The 22767-nt window shown below is 40.4% G+C and overlaps 4 protein-coding genes across 5 annotated transcripts; all 4 read left to right on the top strand.

Moving 5' to 3' along the window:
- The first annotated feature begins 62 nt into the window (after nt 1–62).
- Nucleotides 63–3987, top strand: LOC117377732 (reticulon-4 receptor-like 2). The gene is made up of 4 exons (XM_033974212.2): nt 63–213; nt 1189–1415; nt 1547–1780; nt 2194–3987. The coding sequence occupies exons 1-4, from the start codon at nt 168–170 to the stop codon at nt 3064–3066; spliced, it is 1380 nt and encodes a 459-aa protein (XP_033830103.1). The 5' UTR covers nt 63–167; the 3' UTR covers nt 3067–3987.
- A 5898-nt stretch (nt 3988–9885) lies between these two features.
- Nucleotides 9886–12639, top strand: selenoh (selenoprotein H). Its single transcript, XM_033973570.2, has 5 exons — nt 9886–9962; nt 10069–10183; nt 11889–12031; nt 12161–12280; nt 12470–12639. Exons 1-4 carry the CDS (start codon nt 9893–9895, stop codon nt 12265–12267), a joined length of 435 nt encoding a protein of 144 aa, XP_033829461.2. The 5' UTR covers nt 9886–9892; the 3' UTR covers nt 12268–12280; nt 12470–12639.
- A 161-nt stretch (nt 12640–12800) lies between these two features.
- Nucleotides 12801–15202, top strand: clp1 (cleavage factor polyribonucleotide kinase subunit 1). Its single transcript, XM_033973569.2, has 6 exons — nt 12801–12907; nt 13095–13372; nt 13436–13543; nt 13618–13737; nt 13830–13967; nt 14047–15202. Exons 2-6 carry the CDS (start codon nt 13103–13105, stop codon nt 14731–14733), a joined length of 1323 nt encoding a protein of 440 aa, XP_033829460.1. The 5' UTR covers nt 12801–12907; nt 13095–13102; the 3' UTR covers nt 14734–15202.
- A 110-nt stretch (nt 15203–15312) lies between these two features.
- On the top strand, nt 15313–22763 carry zdhhc5b (zinc finger DHHC-type palmitoyltransferase 5b). 2 transcript variants are annotated; one of them, XM_033973567.2, is made up of 12 exons: nt 15313–15597; nt 16409–17575; nt 17652–17773; nt 17887–18044; nt 18123–18295; nt 18379–18481; nt 18557–18648; nt 18808–18940; nt 19023–19131; nt 19220–19320; nt 19901–20778; nt 21069–22763. In XM_033973567.2, exons 2-12 carry the CDS (start codon nt 17427–17429, stop codon nt 21166–21168), a joined length of 2118 nt encoding a protein of 705 aa, XP_033829458.1. In that variant the 5' UTR covers nt 15313–15597; nt 16409–17426; the 3' UTR covers nt 21169–22763. The 2 variants fall into 2 exon arrangements, with proteins under 2 accessions (XP_033829458.1, XP_033829459.1); XM_033973568.2 differs by lacking the exon at nt 15313–15597 and having other exon boundaries at nt 17253–17575; nt 21075–22763.
- Nucleotides 22764–22767: the final 4 nt, after the last annotated feature.

Raw genomic sequence — 22767 nt, 5'->3', positions numbered from 1 at the left:
CTGCCCACGTCTGTGGGCGCACTTCACAGCCTATAAAAGCGTGTCCCGGGCTGATGGGAGTCACTGCGAGCCGCCGCAGTACCTCGATCACCAAAGCAGAGCAGAGATAGCAGCAAGCAGGCATCCCCACGCTGCGCAGGCTAACTCGCTTTTGACTTTGGCTCGAGATGGAGACACGCTGGACCAAAAGACGCACATGGACCAACTTTAAAGGTAAGTTGAACTGGTGTCATGCCACTGTTTTTGGTTGTCTGCAGTTTGTATGTGTGTCTTTATTGTGGTGCCATTACGCACAAAGTGTATTGTTGAATGTAGCACATAAAGAAAAAATATTTATTATTTATTATTTATTTATATTTAGTTAAATTGACAAGAAAATGTGGACCGTGGTTACTAGTCTGCAGTTGAACAGCGTGCCCAGTGTACTTTTACCGTGTGTCCTCTTATAACTTACTTCGTTGGCTTTTACGCACAGTCGCTGCAAAGCGTAATAAGTAATGAAAGTATTTTTCTCACATCGTCCTATCCTTAAATAAGATTTACCTTGGGTGTCTCGTTGCACTTACCTCTGGTTGTCCCGCGCTGCTAATAGCTGAGCTTGTTTTGGGGTCAGAGGGTGAGGCCGTTGGAAAATCTTGCGCACAGTAGATGAATGGGAAGTTCATTATTATTTAAAGCCTGTACTTTCCTCCGGTGGTCCTTTCTGTGTGTAGCTATTCGAGCTTTGCCAAGAAGCTCAAGAATTATTGATGACAACCTGAAACTGATGAGGCTCTGTTTACCTGTTTTACGCTGCTTGAATGGCAAACATCCTTTTGGTGTAGTTTGCGTGAGAATTGGAACTCAAGGTTAATTTAATGCATTACTGCACGTGTGCCCCTAAAACTACTTCTTTAAAAAAAGGTTTGGTTTTTTTTTTTTTGTAGTTCCTAAACTGATATTCTAAGTTATATAATGCCCTTTCATTGTAAGCTGATCATGCAGATATCAATGGGGGAATGTCAGGTATTAATAATAAAAGAGCCATGAAGTTCAGTGGACATTAACAAGTCCGGGGTTATTTCTATAAAGACGTGGTCTTATTGTTTTAACAATTCAATATTACATAATTGAAGTAATGCTGTTATATGAGCCTGATGTGGTTTTGCTGACCTCACTTAAACTGTGGCCTCTCCTGTGTAACCTCAGGTGGACTGACGCTATGGCTGATACTGTGGCTGGTGGTGGTGAAGCCGGGCAGGGTTGCAGCGTGCCCCAGGCTCTGTGTCTGTTACCCCTCGCCCATGACGGTCAGCTGCCAATCCCAGAATCTCAGTGTAGTCCCATCAGATGTCCCCTATGACTCTCAACGTGTTTTCCTGCAAAACAACCGCATCACTGAACTTCGTGCTGACTCCTTTGGCTTTGAAACACAGGTGAGAATGCTGTTCAAATTTACAGTATATTTGAATATATTTTGGGATATCCTTAAAGGTTTCTCAATAAGTAACTTCTAAATCTGTAAATTACTATAGTAGACACTACACATGAATCTCTCTGTATTCAGGTGCTTTGGTTGTACGGCAACAACATTACGTGGATTGAGGCTGGGGCTTTCAGTAACCTGCGGGTTCTGGAGGAGCTGGACCTGGGAGATAACCCCTCTCTGCGGCATTTGGAGGGGGGTGCCTTCAGAGGGCTGGAGAAGTTGCAGAGCCTGCACATGCATCGCTGCAAGCTGGCCACTCTCCCCCATGACCTCTTCCACAAGTTGTATAGTCTCCAGTTCCTTTATCTACAGGTACACCACAAGTTCACTTCACAACCATAAAATAGATCCATATCTTTATAAATGATACAAATGTTCTATACAGTTCTAACATGTTTATTTTTCAGGCACTATGAGTATAAAATGTTGCAATATTCCAAATACATACAAAACTTAACTGGGGTAAAAATTTGAAGCTACCTTGCCCATATGGATGTAGTGTGTGAGTGATTTGCCTCAGCCACAGATTGGCAAACATGTTTCCATCAGTCAGCCCCATGGCAGCTCAGCTTACACCAGAATGTGGGGAGTGAATGAATAATGCATAAAACTGTAGAAGTGACTTTAAGTTTTTACATATGGTCATATAACACTAACACTATGATTATGAAAACTAAGAGGAGAATGCATTATGTTATGTAAACCTTGTTGTGTTCTACCTCCAGGACAATCAGCTCCACTTCCTTCAGGATGATCTGTTCTCAGACCTGGTTAACCTCACTCATCTCTTTCTTCATGGGAACCGCATTCGTGCTTTGTCTGAAAATGTCTTCAGAGGTTTGGTGAATCTTGATCGCCTCCTTCTCCATGACAACCGTATCCGTCAGGTGCACCGCAAGTCCTTCAGGGACCTGGGCCGCCTGACCATCTTGTACCTGTTCAATAACTCCCTGGCTGAGCTGCCAGGACAGACCATGAGGGATGTTCAGGACATCCAGTTCCTCCGTCTCAACGGTAACCCCTGGTCATGTGGCTGTGAGGCCCAGCCTTTGTGGGAGTGGTTTCGGAAATCCCGAATCTCATCCTCTGAGGTTGTGTGCACCTCACCCTCCCAGCGCCGTGGCCAGGACCTCAGGTTCCTCCGCGAGCTGGACTTTGCCCTTTGTCCTGTACCTGATCCAGGCTCTATGGCAGGGACCACCACTACCACATTCAGCACCAAGACACGCTGGTGGTTCTCCAAAAACAAGCCTGCATCTTCTTCAAAATCACTGTATCAGAAAAACTCTGAAACAGTGAAAACATTCCCCTTTACTGCACCTAAAGCCCAGTCCCCTGCCAAAACCGCCATTGAGTCTGTCCCAGCTAAGTATGAGATGTCAGAGGACGAGGCGGCGCTGCCTAAGCTCGACCCAGAGGAATACTGGGCGAATTATGGCAATGAAGATGCCTCTATCCGCTGTTTTGAACTTGAGTGTCCTCCGGGTTTTGATGAGTCTGCCTTCTATTCATCCTCCACTCTAACCCGGGTCCCGTCCTTCCTCCACCTACTTACTTTGTCTGTAGTGGCCATTTCACTGCATTTAGTGTTTGGCTGAAACTCTCTTTCTCCCTCCACTCTGATGTGTCACTGCTCTCTCACCTGTGAAAGTTGATGCAGATGATCAACTATGATAAGCAATAGGTGAGAGTAAATATACAAAATGTGAGGCAAGATTTGCGGTCACTGCCGTACAAACCACAGGCAGGTGCTAAAAAGGCATTTTGAACCAAAATGACAGTATACAAGAGCAGAAACAGTCGGCCAAGATGAACGTTAGTATCTGAGGCAGACATGAAACAATGCAGGCATTGTTGATATACCAGCATTTTAATACATTTGAATATTTGAAAAGTATTTATTTGTTGTAATCTCATTATTTAGAGATAACATGCATGTACATAAATAAAGCAGCTTATGCATTTTAGACTAGAAGGTAACTTGTTAAGGTGGAACAAGATAAGTGTGTTGAACAATCTCTTTTTATCCTCATGTTTTTGACTTTTCACTGCACTCCATAATGATGTAAACCAGTCCTCACTCATGTTCCCTTCTAAAAATGAACAGAAAGTAATGGTATTGTTCAATAATCAAGAGCTTGGTGGAAGGAACCACACATGACAAATCCTCATCAGGGTTTAACTCCTCATATATTGAATTGTCACCGTTTATCACCAAGAATCAACAATACCAAAGCTCCAAAACCCTCAGCAGCCTTTGGACCTGTAGTGAGTGTGTGTGTGATGAGTGAACGAATATGAACCCAAACTAATTTAACATGTGTTAGTGTGATGTTAGTCCTTGTTGTATTTTTTGTAAAGTTCTGATTTTGCCTTTAAATTGTTATTTTAATGATTCAGTAGGGTGTTATACCTATAGCCAATCTCCTTTGATTGTATATGCATTAAGTCCTTTGTACGACCCATATGTCAGAAATACTGTGACTGTGTTCTGTTTAATTTGAAGTGTTTTTATTAATAAAAAGATAAATAAATTACATTATGTGTTCTGATTTTTTATGAGGTGCTAGATTTTAATACTATATATAATATGTATATATAGTTTCCAGTTTTAGTGTTAGGTATATTGTGAGAAGGAACATCAAGTAGCTCAGTTAGAATGTTTGTCCACTGATCTGAAGGTTGGCGGTTTGAATCCAGCTCTTGACGTAAACACCGCTGGTTGAGTGGTCAGATCCACTGACGCACAGGTTGACTGTAATTCCACCTCCCACAGATGAATGCTGTTGTGTTGTTGTGTCCTTGGGCCAGACACCTTGTCCCCAGCGTCTGTGTACACTGGTGCATGAGTGTGTGTGTGTGTGTGAATGGGTGAGTGGTTCCTTGATATAAAGCACTTTGAGCCTTGAAGGTGGAAAAGCGTTATATAAAAAAGTGACTTTACTATTTGTCAAGTATGTGACCAGCTCTATGAAATCAAATGTTCAGTGTGAGTAAAAGTTAATGTGACATGAAGAGAAGGAATAAAAAAGTACTTTAGTAAATAAAAAGTACTTTACATTTACGTGTACTTTTTGGACTGCATACATTGAATTTAAAAAGGCTCCATTTTACTTCTAAAATTAATTATTTTTGAGTTCTTATGATGATACTTTAAACTCAATAAACATGATTATCTATTTATGTATGTATTTATTTATTAAATGGGCTAATATAAGGAAACAGAACGGTAACAGTCAAGTCTATTAGCAGCATTTCTTTTTCCAAACTGGCCTCTGTTAGGAGCCAAATATGTTTTTATTAGTCACAATAGCCTGCAGTGTAAAGCCTTTGTATATGAGCTGTAATATAATAAGTAAGATATAGGCCTACACTACCATAATAAGTCCTCATCACACGATTCTTCAGGTAACCAGGGAAACATGTCAGGAAGATTGAGGTGTAGCACCTGGGAACCCATTTTGTTCTCCACTGCCTGAAGCCCATGAATATCAAACACAGGCCCCAGGTCTTTGAACATGCAGGGTTTGTTTTTATGTCACACCACAACATTTATCCAGTCTCATTATTGTGAGACATGTGTAAATGTGGTGCTGTGGGGTTACAAATGTGTTGTTTAAATTAAAAGCTGACAAACACAAGCTGATATGATTCAGGGATGGGGCGGAACGGGGTAGAAGCCAGGGAGAAACCGTGACCAGAATCCAACACCCCCTCAACAGATTAACAGTGTGTGGTGATCAGGATGATGAAGAGGCAGATTTGTGTGGTTGCAATATGGAACATGCAATATGCTTATTGACTTGGGCCAATGATACACACTAAATATAAAGCAGTTTTGATACTTAGAGTTCAGGGTTAATAGTAATGTCACTTATACTGCATTTTGCAGACTCAAAAAAGCCTCTCAAAGCCCTACACTGCAGACATTACTCCTTCGCTCCACTGCTATTGTAGCCACAGCTGCCCTGGGGCAGACTGACGGAGGTGATGCTGTCAATCTGTGCCATCGGCCTCTCTGACCATTCACTCATGCACACTACTTTCATACTAGGCAAGGTGAAGTGTCTTGCTTAACGACAGCACTTGGTCTGTGCAAGAATCAATGATCCGTCCTTTGGTTTGGGGGACCACTGTTCTAACCACTAAGCCACTGTCACACAAAAATTGGCAAAATAAAAATACAAATGAAATATATAAAATACAATTAAATATAAATACAAAAATATAATTCAAATTTTATATAAATGCCAACCTTTTTTTTAGCATGTCCAAATCTTGTGTATTGATATTTCTGGAGTTTTACTTTTTAATCATAAAGGTATAGGCAGATAAGTAGATAGTAAACATATTTTTGCATATAACTTTTTATTTAAATTTTATACTCATTTTTTTCCTTTTATGACTTGGATGTTTGTGATGGGTTTCCGGCTGTTATTTTTAGAAATCCTCTGAACATGTACACAGACTTACTCCAGAGATGTCAGCTATGACATACTGCACCCACTCATTCCCAACTCCATCTTGTATTTTCTTTGTTGTTTTGTGTCACTTTTTGGGTGCCTCAGATGTGGGTGTCACTCTTTTGTCCATAAATGCGTCATTCAGTTTTCTCTTGTGTACCTTTTTAGGCTCGTCTTAGCACAGCGTCGTCTATTGTGCGTTTGGTGACGTCTATTTCACACATGGTAGTGACAGGCGACAGCCGGATGAAGTCGTTTTATAGAAATATGAACCCAAAATGAACCTTTTAGTAAAATGACTATTCAACAGTTACAGCTGACCAAACGAATCTATAATTAATGGTCAGCATTTGCATCACTGGTGCATAAACTGGTCTCCCATTGTCCAGCGTGAATTCGAAATCTGAGCCTCTGGAGCAGTGAACCTGTAACACACAACAAACAAAAAGAATAGGGGATAATCTGGAGTAAAAACATCACATTAAGTTATCTGATGGTTATGTTTATTATGGGCTCAGCTGCACCTTTATAAATAATGAATTGTGCTGTTAATCCAACTACATGTTTTGATTTGTAAATATTTAGTAAAAATATTTAGGCCAGCCATATAGTTGAGAATACTGTGTTAACTATGTATTGGTCTAATTGAAAATGTGTTCTTGCATGTGCCATTCTATTTTTAAGATATATATTCAAACCACAGACTGTATACAATCTATGACTAAAACTAGGGATGCACTGATGTGGCTTTTTCAATTCTGATATCAGTTTTGATACTATGGCTTTAAATATCCTTCATGTTTTGCCTTTATATGTAGATGGGACAAGTAAAATAATTTAGAAAAGTTACAACTGGTCTAAATAAATGATCTATTTTGAAGTCTTATCAGTTGGGTTTCAGAAAAGGGCATAGTGGTGTCATCGCAATCACAAAAGTTTTAAATGACATTTTCACAGCCCTTGATGACAAACAAAATTGTGTAGCTCTGTTTATTGATTTAACTAAAGCTTCAGTGGATCATGGAGTCGTCTTGAAGCGTCTGAAGCAGAATGGATTTGACAGTGCTACTTGTGACTGGTTCCAAAATTATCTTTCAAACAGAACCCAGGCAGTAGCAGCTGATGGGTTTGCATCAAATTTTCTAACATTAAGTTAAGGAGTTCCCCAAGGTTCAATTTTAGGTCCCCCACTTTTTACTATTTTTATTAACTCCATTGGTTACAATTTAAAAGAAAGAAATGTATATGCAAATGATGCTGTTTTGTATGCAAGTGCTCCCTCTGCTGACCAGGCACTTTTAAAACTGCAGCAAGAATTTATTGAAATCCAAAATTCCCTTATAAATTTTACACTGTCATTGAATGCAAAATATATCAGAAAAAAAACAAAAAAACATTTACATGATGTGCAAACTACAGATAATGTATACACTAAATGGTACATCAATTGAAAGAGTTACCACTTACAAATAGCTTGGGTTTTGGCTTGACAAAAACTTATTGTTTAAAAAAAAACATTATGTAACAGTTTAAAGTCAAAATTATATATTTTTTTTACAGAAACAAACACCCAATGAATTACAGAAAAGAAATAGTGCAAGCAACCTTCCTCTCTGTACTGGATGTGGTACGTGCAGACTTCAGCCTCTGCTTTGAAACTGTGGGATCATTCTTTTACTCTGCCCTTCATTTCATTACAGGTGATGGATTTAAACTCATCACTATATTCTCTGTGAAAAAGTGGGCTGGCCATCACTGTCAATTAGAAGAGAACAGCACTGTATGAAATGTGTCTATAAGAGACTAACTCAAAAACTGCCAGAATATCTCACCTGCCTGTTAATCATTAATACTGAAACATTTAATCCCAGATCACATGACTGCATGAGGCTAAGGACTGGCCACACCAAAACCAAGACGGGAAAGAGGCTTTCAGCGGTTTTGCTTCACAAAAATGGAACACACGCCAAGGCAAAGCAAAACTGGATTCAGTGGTGACACAGTCGCAATTTAATAATCTGGTAAAACATTAAAAACAGGAGCACTTGCTCCTGTTTTTAATGTTTTATACGGACGTGTATACATGTTTTTTTCTGCTTGTATTGTATTCTAAACAGGGTGGCCATGCAAAAAAAGTGCAGAGCTTTTAATTCCTTTAAACTAAAATAAAACAAAACTAGTCAAAATGTGTTATGTAGCTGTTTTTTTTGTTGTTTTTTTTTTAATCCCACAAGAAACTACAGAATTAGCTTCGGTCCTGGGTTATTAAGAGGGATGGGCTGAAGATTGATGTGCACGTATCATCTGCGTCATCAGTAAACTGCAGCAAATTAGACACAACTAAAAATATGCTTCAGCAGATTCCAAATCCATATTTTACAATCACTGTAAAAGATTCAGTGCTAATTTCGTAGCCCATCTGCTAGTAGCTTATCTATGCAACCCTATGACACAACGAGGCAAGGCTGGACAAACGGTTGTTTTGGGAAAGACAATAAGCTAGCACATTTCTTTCATCCTCAATAAACTCCGCGCATTTATCGAGAAATATGCATTTGGAGTCCTGATCTTCGGCTCCATATACATATGTGAGCAGCTATTCTCCACCATGAACTATGTTAAAAACAAACACCCTCATGGACGACAGCTTACAGTCCTGCGTAAAGATGAAAGTGACTTTGATTTCTTCAGTCTGCAGATGCTGTGCAAAGAGGTTCAGGAGCAGAAGTCTCTGTAGCACTTCATGGATTTCATAAGCAACACACTAATTGTTTATACAAAGCATAAAGGAAAAAAAAACAGTATATATAGTGTTATATTCATTTTAGATGTCAAAAAGTATTTGCGGCTCCCAGTGTTTTGTTTTTGGTTTTTTCCCGTGGTCCAAATGGATGTTTGGGTGTTAAATGTTACCAGCATTAGGTCTATTAGAACCTGTGTGTTTAAATAGGGCTAAACTTTTGGGGAGGTTTTAGCAAATTCACATTACTCAAAAGTCAAAGTGTCTAAATGTATTTCCTTTCCCCGGGTGGATACTGGTGTATATTCTGTCTCAATTTCACTTAGGAAATCTTTTTTCCTATTTATTATATTTGAATATGTCTCATGTGTGTCTCCAGGTTTGGCCCATTGTCCAACATCTGCTCTAAATACATGGTCACAAAAATGGTTGTCTAAAACGTAACAAAGTGATTTACACTCATTTAAAACTATCCGACATCCACCCAACCACCCTAACTACTCCCACAGCTGCACGACACAATCATACAGCCCACACACAGACACAGTCATAGGCACAGTCTCACCCACATGTGCACACAGACACACGCACAAACACACAGACACACACATACACACAGACACACGCACATACACACAGACACACACACACAGACACACGCACAAACACACAGACACACACATACACACAGACACACGCACATACACACAGACACACACAGAAACACACATATACACACTCACACGCTAAAAAGCATAAGGCAAGGCACAGACAACTGACAAGACACTTAACCCTCGCCAGACACTTAACCCCTACCAACTGAGCCACAGCCACCCGCTGTGTTATTGCCCCTTATGTGTCCTAATTTCCCTTCCTGTGTTATGGAACCAGTGGAAAAGATTTTTGACAAAGAAACATAAATACCAGAATTAATAAACGGTGTTATAGTCAATGGCACAGATTCAAGAACCAGGTTTAGGCCAAACTCAGACTGAACTCAGAGTTTTTTGTTTGACTTAACCCAAAACCTCAGTCATCATGGTCATCTCAGCTCTGTGAACCAAACCAGACCCAGAGTAGGGTTTATTCCTCTAACCTTGACATAACTCTTAAGCCTAGAGTTAAATGAGCTGCCTTTGTGTTACAGGGCCTATGTATGATTGATCCAAAATGCAGTTCTAATTTCAAGACGATTTTTAGTTCCGGCGCTAGGGGGCAGTAATGCGCAGTACTGCAATCTACAGAAGAAGTCAGCGCCAAAGTTTTGTAACGAAAATGGCTCCAAAAACAGGTTTGTTACATGTGTGCCTGCTTTGATCACGAATCTGTTATAATTCCATGAGTTTGATCAAATAAAAGTTGTTGTTTCTTTTTATCTCTTTGTGGTGTGTAAATAGGTCGTCGAGGAGTGAAACGTAAAGCTGCAGAAGTCCAGGCAGAGGAGGCATCTGTGGGCGAAGAAGGAGAGAGTGCCCTGCAGCCAGAGGGAGAAAGAGTGGTGATAGAGCACTGGTGAGCACAAAGAGAGGTGATAGAGCACTGGTGAGCACAAAGAGAGGTGATAGAGCACTGGTGAGCATAAAGAGTGGAGATGAAGCACTGGTGAGCACAAAGAGTGGTGATAGAGCACTGGTGAGCACAAACAGAGGAGATGGAGCACTGGTGAGCACAAACAGGAGATGGAGCACTGGTGAGCACAAACAGAGGAGATAGAGCACTGGTGAGCACAAAGAGTGGTCATAGAGCACTGGTGAGCACAAACAGAGGAGATGGAGCACTGGTGAGCACAAACGGGAGATAGAGCACCTGTGAGCACAAAGAGTTGAGATAGAGCACCTGTGAGCACAAAGAGTGTTGATAGAGCACTGGTGAGCACAAAGAGTGTTGATAGAGCACTGGTGAGCACAAAGAGAGGAGATAGAGCACTGGTGAGCACAGTCCCACCTGCCTTTAAATCTTCCTTTAAATGTAAAATGTGAGGGGTCTCCATTCACAAATGAAAGGTGCACATGCAATGGAATCTTTCTGGTGCAAGGTCCTCCACCTGCTTGTCTTTACGGAGCTGTATGGGAGATGAGCCCATTGCCCCGTAATTGTAAGAATGTTTTTGTTTTATGGCCATAGTGGGGTGTGTGTGTGTGTGTGTGTGTGTGTGTGTGTGTGTGTGTGTGCGTGCGTTAACGGCACTTGCAGCTATAGCTCCGTTGAGAAATGGAGTCTTCCTCAAGGACAATTCCTGTTTGGACAACGTGATGGAGAGAGCAGATACTTTCACTTTATTATCAGACACACTGTAAACCTGATGATCCTGAGCTGAAAATCGCGTGCCTGTACCCTTATATCTGCCACATTAATAATTCAGCTCTAAAGTTTTTCAGCAATAAACAATGGTAATTAAATGCATGAAAAATGATTCATTTTAATGTCATATTGTGGGACATTTTAGGCAAAGCAAAAACGTCTCCATGGAGGCATGCAGAAAAGTTACATAGTGCAGCTTTAAGTGGTCCTCATGAAAGATTTAGCATTTTTGTGGAGTCTAGGTGAACTATTTGCTTTGACTTCCAATTAAACACAACAATGGATCAAAACACCAGAAACTGTCGTGAGGCTAAATATGACTAACCAGGCTTTCGTTCAGGTCCACTTTGGTTGTGTCATACTATGTGACTTTTCTCTGTGAAGTGCCCACAATTATTAGATGTGGTGTGATAGACCAGTCCATAGGAGTGAGTGTGTGAGGATTCAGGCTGTTGACTGTTGCACCTTTTGACACTTTGGCACTGTGTAGTTTAACAGCATTTGTCGTCAGTGTTTTTAAATCTACTGCTGAGATACAAGACATAACTACCATTTCAGGTTCCCTGCGGCCAATTTCTGCAGTGACTCATAGTGCATAGTTCTGCAGATGAGGTCATAGTGGTTGTTTTACAATCTCCAAATCCAATAGATGAACAACTCCACTTATGCCATTCTTACCATTTTTACCTCTGGGCTGCTGTGTATTTTTTCTCCTTCACCATCATTGCCAAGCATTAAAGGCAAGAAAAGCATGAGTTCTGAATGCCCAGATGACTGACCATAATGTATCCAGATATTTTCAATCACTGCAGGAATACCCCAAATCCCCACTTCTGTGAAACCAAAATAGTAATTCTACAGAGAATAAGCAATAATGCTTTGGAAAAAAACCAAACATCTTTGTTTTTTGTTGCAGCAAAAGCTGACGAGTGTATGGGCGAAATGCACAGGAGGTGAAGTCTGCACTTCTCGACGCACGCCCTGATCTCACTGTGGTCCTCAACCCACAAAAACCTCGCAGGAATAGCTTTGAGATTACTTGGATGGATGGAGACAAAGGTAAGTTGGTTTTCTGTTTTTTGTGTCATACATTATTAAAAATGTGCACCAAAAAAATTCTAGTTTAATTATTTTGCTTGTGTGTGCTTGTGTGGACTTAATATATGTTAATATGTTTTCTTTTACTAGAAAAAATCTTATGGACCGGAATAAAGAAGGGACCACCTCGAAAGCTGAAATTTCCTGAACCAAGTGTTGTGGTTGCTGCTTTAGAGGAGGCCCTGAAGTCTGAGTAAATGCAAAGTGAAGGTTTGTCATCTATCTACCAATAACCTTGGACATTTGTTTTATGTAAATTTGCTTTCAAATTTCAAAGAATCACACATTAAGGCACTACTAATTCATTATTATATTAGATTACATTAAGATGTATATAAATTCATTGATTACATTTAATCCATACTTTTTAAAACTCGCTATACCAAATCTTTTTTGCAGCTTGGTTTTCAAGAGCTGTAGCAGTTGAAGCAGCATGATGAAGACAGACCAAAGAGATCCTCTCAGCCTTTCTTCTGATGAAACACGCTTCACCTGCTGAGTACATGGACCAAGAGTGTCACCTTGTGGGGTATCTGAGGAAGTGCATCATCTGTTTGCCTTTTTGACACAACTTTTTTTTCTTATTTTGGGTGTTTTCACTGATTCATTAAACTGCTAATAAAACAGGTTTTCTACTATCTCCGTCTTATTTCATCCATTCACCTGGTTATATAACATTTTAACGTTTATAACTTCTATTACCATGCTACAACTGCACGGGCGGAATTCTATTGGTTGTCGAAGTATTGCGTCATCATCACGCGACCGTACAGCGCCAGTATTTCTTCAAATATAGCACGACTTAGGAAGATTTCAGAAATTTGTACTTATAAAGTTGTAAGTTAAGTCTTTTTCCCCATAAATAATGGTATAATGGTTGAATAATAACTTTGTATTGATTAACTGGAGGCAGAACTTATCTTGTCTTAGGTTGTTGTGCGAATAAACTCACAATGTGTTTTTGTTCTGTATGAAATCAGCTTTGTGTTAATGGTGTCTATATTAAACCTGTAATATTCACAAGCTACAGTGATGGCGACGGAGGTTTTAGAAAAGCCAATTGAGGACGCCTCGCCTGGAAAGGTCGGCACCAGATTTGACCTGGAGAAGGAGACTGAACTCAGATTCGAGGTAGAGGCTGGTGATGGAGCTGAACAAGTTGAGCTGGAGCTACTGTCCGGAATGGCAGAGGTTTTTGGATCAGAGCTGAATCGGAACAAGAAATACACATTTGGTCCGGGGGCTAAGATCGCGGTGTTTACCTGGCAAGGCTGTAGTATAAATCTGTATGGGAAACCCGAGGTGAGTAAGCCATTACATGAATTTTTATTTAATCTGGGCACTAACCAGCTCTCAATTATACAGGTGGCTTATGTCTCTAAGGATACCCCAATGTTGCTTTACCTAAACACCCACGCTGCACTGGAACAGATGAGAAAACAAGCCGAGAAGGAAAATGAGAGGGGGCCAAGGGTAATTTTGTATATTTTAATGGAATAAAAGGGGGGATGTTTTTGAGTATTGATTGATTTGTTTCTCTTTTTCAGGTAATGGTTGTAGGCCCTACAGATGTGGGCAAGTCAACAGTCTGCCGCTTGCTCCTCAGCTACGCTGTGAGAGTGGGAAGAAGGCCAACATTTGTGGAGCTGGATGTCGGTCAAAGTGGGGTAAATATGTTTTAAATACATTTTTAAATCATAGAAATGTATTTCAAAGCAGCAAAATGTATTTGGATATTTTTAAATGGAATTTTCCTCAGGTCTCTGTCCCTGGAACAGTTTCCGCACTATGCATTGAAAGACCAGCTGATGTAGAAGAGGGTTTTTCAGTTCAGGCTCCACTGGTGTACCACTTTGGCTCAACTACGCCTGGAACAAACATCAAACTTTACAACAAGGCAAGATAATAATAGGTTTATATAATTTTTGTGTCTGAAATATGAAACATAACATTTTATTTTTCATTGAACATTGCAGCTAACATCTTGCCTAGCTGAGGTTTTTTCGCAACGCTGTGAGGTGAACAGAAAGGCAAGTGTGGGAGGATGCATAATAAACACCTGTGGATGGGTTAAGGGCTCTGGGTACCAGGCTCTCGTCCACTGTGCATCGGCCTTTGAAGTTGATGTGGTGTTGGTACTTGACCATGAGAGACTTTACAATGAGCTGAAGAGAGACCTTCCCCACTTCGTCAGAGTTGTGCTCCTTCCCAAATCTGGGGGAGTTGTGGAGCGATCCAAAGAGTGCCGACGCGAAGCTCGTGATGAGAAGATCCGTGAATACTTTTATGGCTTCTGTGGTGTTACCTTCTATCCATTCTCTTATGAAGTGCGCTTCTCTGATGTCCGAATCTACAAAATTGGAGCACCGTCAATCCCGGACTCATGCTTGCCCTTAGGAATGTCTCAAGATGATACACAGTTAAAGTTGGTGCCTGTAACTCCAGGCAGAGATCTTACGTATCACGTGTTAAGTGTAAGCAGTGCAGACGATGGAGAGGACGGGGTAAGGAAGGGTATTGTTGAGACCCCTGTGTGCGGTTTTATTGTTGTGACAAATGTGGACACCCAAGCTCAGGTGATGAAAGTGCTCTCCCCAGCTCCACGTCCTCTACCAAGACACACACTGCTGATAATGGACATTCGATTTATGGACATGAAGTAATAACTGTTATCTGGGTGAAAAGGTTTAATCTTTTGATTTTTGGTGATTATAACTTACTCATATGTTTTGAATTTGGTCGTAAAATTTTGGTATTTAAATTTAAAACTTTTTTTTGTTGTTTTCAAATATATTTTGTCAGCTTTTATTACATGGTACACTGCAAATAATTATCAATGTTAAAATCCTTCTTAATACTAGAGTATGATTTTACTTCAATGCCTATACATAACATTTTGCATATGTACAAAGGAAAACCGTGAGTTATAGTTAAAAGTAGTTTAGCAAGACTGTTTTCTAGTTAAACATTTTTTCTGTTTGTACTACCAACAGAAAAACTGAAATGCAGAACATCTGACTTCACTCATTGAATTTTAGATTTTTTGTATATAACTAGTAAAATACATAACAAAAAAAAACATCTTGAGTAGATTTACTGATGTTTGTAAATGACAAATAAAGATGTGATGATAAATTATTATTGTTATGGTCTTTTCTGCTGTAAGCCTCGCGCTCACCCATGGCGCTCTCTGATTGGCTGCTGGCCCACCTGAGTGATGACGCACTACTTCCTGGATTCCGATGTCGGCCTAGCTAACCGAGCTAACGAGTTTGTTTGCTGCTAACTCAAGGATGACCGAAACGACCAACACCCTGCACCAAAAGCAAGCAGTTTGAGCGAAATTATGTACACCAAAGTTTTTTCGTCTGTTCTCAGTGATGTACGGAAAGCGGATTATAATTTCACCCGAGGAGTGATTTGCCACAGTGAGGCTGTCTATTAAGCTTCAATCTTCCATGCTAGTCAGTTTAGCTAACTTCAGTGGTGGAAGACTGATAAGCGTCGCAAAAAACTTTTCAAGCAAGGTAAGTTTGAATTGATTGTCGAGAAAAGTGTGTATTGATGGCCCCTTTTCATAGCTAATATTAAATTCTAAACTCTGCTAGTGGCTGTTGTAGTTACATTATTTGCAGAGGTTCGTTGTGGTATGATCGGACTGTGGCAGATGTCAGCACTACATTTAACCATAGCGTTGGCTCTACTGCACAATGTCATCGCGAAACCAAAGTTCAAACTGCTTTCAAGGATCCCCACAACTTGATTGAGTTAAAATTTGAGTTGCATAATCAGGGTTTATCAGTAGCGGTGTCTGCAGACTTTGGCAGGACAGACAAGACTCGACATGGAGAGGATTATGATCCATTGGGACAGATTGTCGTGAGGCACATGAGATGATTAACAAGTGACATTTTGCCACGGCCACGCTTCAATATTTGTTGGTGATTGTTGAGGGTTGGGGTGTGTCGCAGATCTCATATTACGCTGTTAGGATCAGCTTCCAGTGCTCTCTCGACACCTTTCAAACAGAGACTGTAAAATTAGTCACGAAAGTCTAGTCATGTCACTGATCCAGGTCCCTTGGGTATCTTCAGTTTCTAATATAAGAAAGAGGTGTGTTACATATGACCACCTGGGTCATTCATATAACAGCTGTCTTTCGGCAGCAGATCCAGTGAATGGAATACTAGAACCACACAAAATGAATTGTGAAGAATTGTCATTGCATATGAATTTAGTTTCCACTTGATTCTAGGGCAGTTTCTTCATAATATTACAAAGAAAACAGAGAAAACAAATACTTATTGTTTTATTCTTTTTTTTTTTTTTTTTTTACAGGGGGATCTTGTATAAATCCAAACACTGTGGAATGAAATCTGCTGGAAAATAGGAGAGAAATATGCAACAGATAATATGATCTACTGCTCCATGGCTTCCAAAGAAGAATCCACAATAGGAGAGGACATGTGTCTACATACAGTGTGGCTGTGTAAAACATCGCCTTGTCTTGATGTGGCCAGTGTCATTCCCGTGGCCCCTTTCAGTTGCTGTTTCGGAATGAGTTGATTCTGTTCTAACAGAGACTCTAATCCTGTGGATGATCCACAGTGGCCCAGTTTCACAATTTTATCTTTTTTTGATGTAAATACAGTTTTATTCTTATTTTTTAACTGGATTACATTTTTTATTTTGATTTACTTTTCCCGGACCCGCCCGTATTTGAATTTGGGAACTCTCTTCTTTCCACCCTTCACAGTCTCTTCCTCCCACCCAGTGCCTAGATACGTTATTCTTGGGACAATCACAGAAGTTCATCATCAGCTGCTGCACTTTTTTGCCTCCTTGTTGTTGTGCTTCTGCTCCTGCTGGCTGTTTATTCACTACCTCCCTAAATGTTTGTTTGATTTTCATTTATAACATGAGCACAGGTTTCTCCATGGATAGAGTACAGTTATCTGTTCTTTTGTGTTCTAGCGCAGTAGTTTGATGGTTGCACTTGATGCCAGTAAACAGCCATTTTAGTTGAATTTATTGCTGCACCAAATAGTTACATTAAGCCATACAACAAAAATATACTACAGACACATATTTTTGTGTCATCCCTGTAAAAAAAATATGATCCTTTGTCCCATAATTGATGCAAATTATATAATTATGTTTTTAAAATATATATTTGTTTCCTTTTTGTAAAACTGTCTTGTACATGTGGATAGAATTGTTTTGTTTGCATTGTTTTGCCATGATGACTTGTCATCACAAAGACTGTATTTGTCATTTTGAACAGTGAAGTTCACCTTCACTTCAGGTAGACATTAGAGTTCTACCTTTACTTTTCCTATCTTTGCCTCCATCTCTGATGCCAGGCTTCAGTGGTGGGGGTATTGGGGGAGGGGTCGGAGGTCCTGCTTCAGCTCCTCCCCGTCCATTTCGTCCCAGCCGATATGTCCCCGTTTCAGCTGCCACTTTATTCCTTGTTGGGTCCACCACTCTCTTCTTCTGTTTTACGTAAGTGCTCACTTTTCTTGTCCTGTTTTGTACTTTTATTTGTTTTTGATTGTGATCTGTTTCATTCGATCTGCAGGTGTCCATGGTTATCGGAACACGTATCTTCTGTTGTTCCCATCTATGTTGCTGTAATGTTTCTTTTTACTCTTTCCAACTTCTGCATGGCCACTTTTATGGATCCTGGCATTTTCCCCAGAGGTAAATTGTAATACATGAAGACTTTAATGAGTTTTATCTACATAATAGTTGTGATGAAATTATGCTGTTGTGTATTCTATTGTATTTGTCTCTCATGCGTTTATGTGTTATAGCGGAGGAAGATGAGGACAAAGAGGACGACTTCAGAGCACCACTCTATAAGACTGTTGAGGTAAAGGGCATTCAGGTTCGCATGAAATGGTGTTCAACATGCCGCTTTTATCGTCCTCCAAGATGCTCACATTGTTCAGTGTGTGACAACTGTGTTGAGGTACACTTTCTCAATTAAAATAAAACAGTAGTAGTCTGTAATTGTGAAATGTATCATAATTCTTTGTTTATGTACCAGGATTTTGATCACCACTGCCCTTGGGTTAACAACTGCATTGGACGACGAAACTATAGATATTTTTTTCTATTTTTGCTGTCACTTACTACACATATCATAGATGTTTTTTGCTTCGGATTGGTTTACGTTTTACATCATCGCCATGAGCTGGATACACCACATTCAGTTGTCACGTATCCTTTCATTTAACATCGTACAAATGTTATTTTGTAGTAACATATTTTTGGTGAAGCTTTTCCTAAACACTTTTCTTCAGTATGGCTGTGATGTGTGTAGCTGGATTATTTTTTGTGCCAGTCGCAGGTTTGACTGGATTCCACATTGTTCTGGTGGCTCGTGGGAGAACTACAAACGAACAGGTAAACAACATCCTCCACTTAAATTGTTTAAACAAATTTTACTATATACTTAATTATTATTATTATTTTTTTTAGGTGACAGGGAAATTTCGAGGAGGCGTCAATCCTTTTACTAATGGCTGTTTGAGAAACATTACATATGTCCTGTGCAGATCTCAAGCCCCGAGGTACGTATCCAGTATTTTTTAAAGAAAGCGCTGGAAAATAAAGCAGAAAGTTTGCCACTGGCCTCCTGGAATTATGATTTTGATTTGAATGAAAACTACTCATTCCGATGTATGGAATTTGGTTTATATCTGCTGTCTTCAATGTTTTGTTCATCATAGATATTTGGGTCGTTGGCATAGTCCTCAAGAATTGGAAATACAACCTCCTTTTCTTAGGCCATCTCTTACTGAAGCCCAACTAGAAGCTAAAGTCCTGGACAATGGCATACAGAATGACAGGCACAGCTCCCGGGTATGTGTTGTTAATGGGCAGCCAATGTAGCCATTTGCATGTACTGTTTAAGTGATTTGTAATTTGTCTCTGTGTGTTTTAGTCGAAAAGTAGTTTAGGTCCCAATGAAAGTCAATCAGCAGATGCCGAACCTCCGCCTCCTCCAAAACCTGATTTTCGGTATCCTGGCCTTCCTCGTGCAGACACCGAGGGTGAGATGACTTAGTGTATACCTAGTGTTTCCAGCGTTGAATTGAATTTGCCTTAAATTTTGCATGTTTTGCTAACTTTTCTTTGCAGAGAGTAGTTTGTTGACTGACGCACCTCCCACTCCTTCAATGTTCAAGTATAGACCTGCATGCAACAGCCCAGGGAGGAATCACAATACTCAGCAAAACAAGGTATGCTCCAAACTCCGGAATTACATAAAAAGTTGAAGATAAATTGTACGTGTTCCCACAAATACAAATTCAACCAAAACAAATTTTCCTCTTAAAACTGATTTTCAAATGTGTGATTTTCTTACAAGCTTGTTGACTTTTTTTTTTTAAATTGTGGTTAACATACTGCCTCCTCTTTTTGCTTTTATTTAAATAAATCATTCAGTGGCCATCGATTGATCAGTAAGTTACAGCCAGTGTCATCTGTGTGTTGACCCCTTTGACTGTCTGTTGGAGTTGATCTGTCCTTTCCCACCAAGACTGCATTGACTGGAATGTGAAACTTATGTAGATTTGGACAGTAGTTGTACTCCCATGTATGTCTCCCTACTCAGTCTTTTGGCATGCAGTGCCAGTACATGTTAAAAACCAGTCAATGAAACAAGTGCAATAACCTTATGAATGATCAGTCACACATCCAGTTTCCCCACCACCACATTCTATGTTACGACCTAATCAAAGGACATTTTAATTTCAAATCTTAAGTAAGTAATGTTTACCTTTTCTCTTCATACTTTTCATTATGGATTATTGCTTTCAGATAATTCGTGGTGAAAGTTTGGACTCTCCTTCTCCAACTATCCTCCAGTCCAGTCGTCATCCAAGCTACCGCTCTGAGCCCAGCAGCCTGGATGGGGCCACAGTGGTGGGGGGAGGTGCAGGTGTGCGCAGAGGGGGAGGGGACAGAGGTGAGGGTCCTGGGGGCTCTGGCATCCCTGCTGGTGGGGTGTCTGGCTACTCTCTGACTGGGCGCTCCTACACCTCCTACCCATCATCTCTGGTCCTGTCCACCGGTTCTCACTCCTCCAGTATACGCTCCGCTCACACAGCGCACAACCCTCTTGCCACACTTCAGTCAGAAGGCACCACAGACACCAGCTACAAAAGCCTGGCAAATCAGACTCCTCGGAATGGCAGCCTATCCTACGACAGCCTGCTGACCCCTTCTGAGAGCCCGGAGTTTGAGTCTGCTGCCCATGAGCTGTCGCCACAGAAACCTCATGCTCCATTTCATTTGACTGGGGTCACACTCAGAGGCCAGTCTGAGATGATGTCCCCTGGGAGTCCCCTACAGGGATACACATCACCTTTCCTCTCGGCTCAAATAGCCCAGCAGAGGGAAGGCCAGCTGCTCCAGGGCTCTGCCACTTTCTCCTCCCCCCACAGGGCTTACCTGCGTGCAGTCAGCCCCACCCCTCCCTCTTCCTCTGGGCCTCCAGAAGCCCACCCACTAATCCATCGTCACCGTACGCCTTCCACCTCTTCCTCTTCGCCGGGGGTTCGTTCATTAGATCCTCCTGTGTCTCCACCGCCGCGCAGCCTCTCCCTCGCCAAGTCCCAGCCCTATAGTGGCGAGTCAGGGCATCAGCCCAAGCCTCGTCCCACTGGGGGCACTGCAGGAGGACATCAGGCTCCACTGTGAGTTTTGACTTGTTTCTACTTCTACAGCCTGCCTCTCCTGTCTCTAATATCTCTCTTCTTCTTCCTTTGTCTGAGTCAGCCCTCCTCTTCCTCCTTGATTTGTGAGTCTTTGCTTTGTACCTCAACAATGTCAGGCTGCGTTGCAGTTGTCTAACAGCATGCTTTTTGTCACTTTTGGTCAATAGCATGAACTTATTTTTCTTACACACTGGTGTGATTTTGTTTTTGTCTAAGATTTTCTAAGAGTTAAAACTCTCATTCCTCTTCTCTTGATGTTCTCTAATTAGATCCAGCTCCCGTTCGGTCATGACCAATCACACATCATCTAAGCCTGGAGTGAAGAAGGTCACAGGCGTTGGAGGGACCACCTATGAGATATCGGTTTAATTCAGACACTGTTGCTTTGTACTGAGCTGGATATTATTCATTTGGTGAGTGCCTCAGAAGGACTGTTGGTGCTCCTGGTACTGACTGTAATGCAGTATTTGTGATATCACTTGTCATGATGCCAGTTGTTCCAATTTGAACAAAGGACCTTTATCACAGCAAGATGTTCTGGAACAATTGACTGATCCTCACAGCGGTTTGATCAACATTGGAGTTTATGCAGTACATTAGCACATATCATCAGTAATGGCTGAGATGAGGATGGCCTTTAATGAGTGGATGAAAAACAAAAAACATCAGATAATGACTGTTGACCAATCACCACCACCATCTTTTCCAATAACTGTTATTTTTTCTGTGTGAATGAATGGACCACAAAGCATTTATTTCTGTAAAGGATCAAGGAGTCCAGCTATGACATCATCATTATTTAGTTTTATAATTATTTTTAATAGTATTTTATACATGTATTACATCTGCTTCTTGGGACAAAGTGTGTTAGGATGTTTAGAGAATGACCTCTCGTGTAAGATAGAAAGAGATTTATAATCAGTTGCCTGTAAAATATTGATGGCTGCATCAGCCCAGTTTTGCTGGTATCCTTGTTATGGTGAGCTTTTGAATTTTTATTGTGGAAATAGAGACTAGTTTTTATAGCCACAAAGAAATTTAAATTTTGGCACAAGCAACTTATGGAATGTATGTTTGCGACGCTGATGCTAGAGACATTATGCAAAATGAAATTGAAGCTTTAAAATCATGTCATTTGTTGATCCCAACACTAGCTGCAGTTTTTGTAAGGCCAGCCAAAAAGGGTCGTAAGGGTAACGTCTTATTTATTTTGGAAAATAATTAAAACTTTTATAATACTAGACCTAATTTTATTTTTGTTTGAATAATATTTCAAGAAGATGTTTTCAATTTATAAAACCTAAATCAAGTCACTTTTTTTCCAATTTGGAACTGGCCATTTTGCTTTGCATAGTTAAGGAATTCTGTATTTTTTATGTTTTCTTATGCTTTTTGATGTACCATTTTCCTATTAAGAATTGTTTGCCTTTGTTGTTGTCATGTTCGAATAGGTACAGTTATTTTCTACATTGGCAATGCTTTAAAATGAAAATGGGTTGGTGAGGCTTAGAGCTGGGCATTATTTATTATTTTATTTGCCCACTACAGTGTTCGCAGTAGAATGTAAAAGCGATTAGCAGCACAACTCTGGGGAGAGGGAAAACCTGGAAGCACCTACGTTTCATTTAAGCCAATTTAGTGTGTGTTCAGGTCTTGGCTCTCCCCTGGCTGTAGGTTTTATGAGCATGTAACTTTTCTTTGTTCTGAATGCATAGTGGTAAGAATACTGTCAGATGCCCATTTGTCCTTGTATGGGTGGACCCTTCACTAAAGGCACAAGAAGCCATTGTGTGGAAATAAAACAAAACCTGTGTTATTCTTGTATGAAAAAAACATTGATATTGCAATTGTACGCTGTGATGACTGTGTTCCACAAATGTGTAACAAATACATTTCCAAAATGGCCTTATGAATTTTTTAAAATGATGTCTCAAAATAAAAAGGTCACAATGATGATGATGAGTCTTT

The sequence above is a fragment of the Periophthalmus magnuspinnatus genome, chromosome 10 (assembly GCF_009829125.3).
Source record: "Periophthalmus magnuspinnatus isolate fPerMag1 chromosome 10, fPerMag1.2.pri, whole genome shotgun sequence".
Classification (NCBI taxonomy): Eukaryota; Metazoa; Chordata; class Actinopteri; order Gobiiformes; family Gobiidae; genus Periophthalmus; species Periophthalmus magnuspinnatus.
Note: the sequence above shows the minus strand (reverse complement) of the source record. Positions and strands in the feature narration are given on the sequence as shown.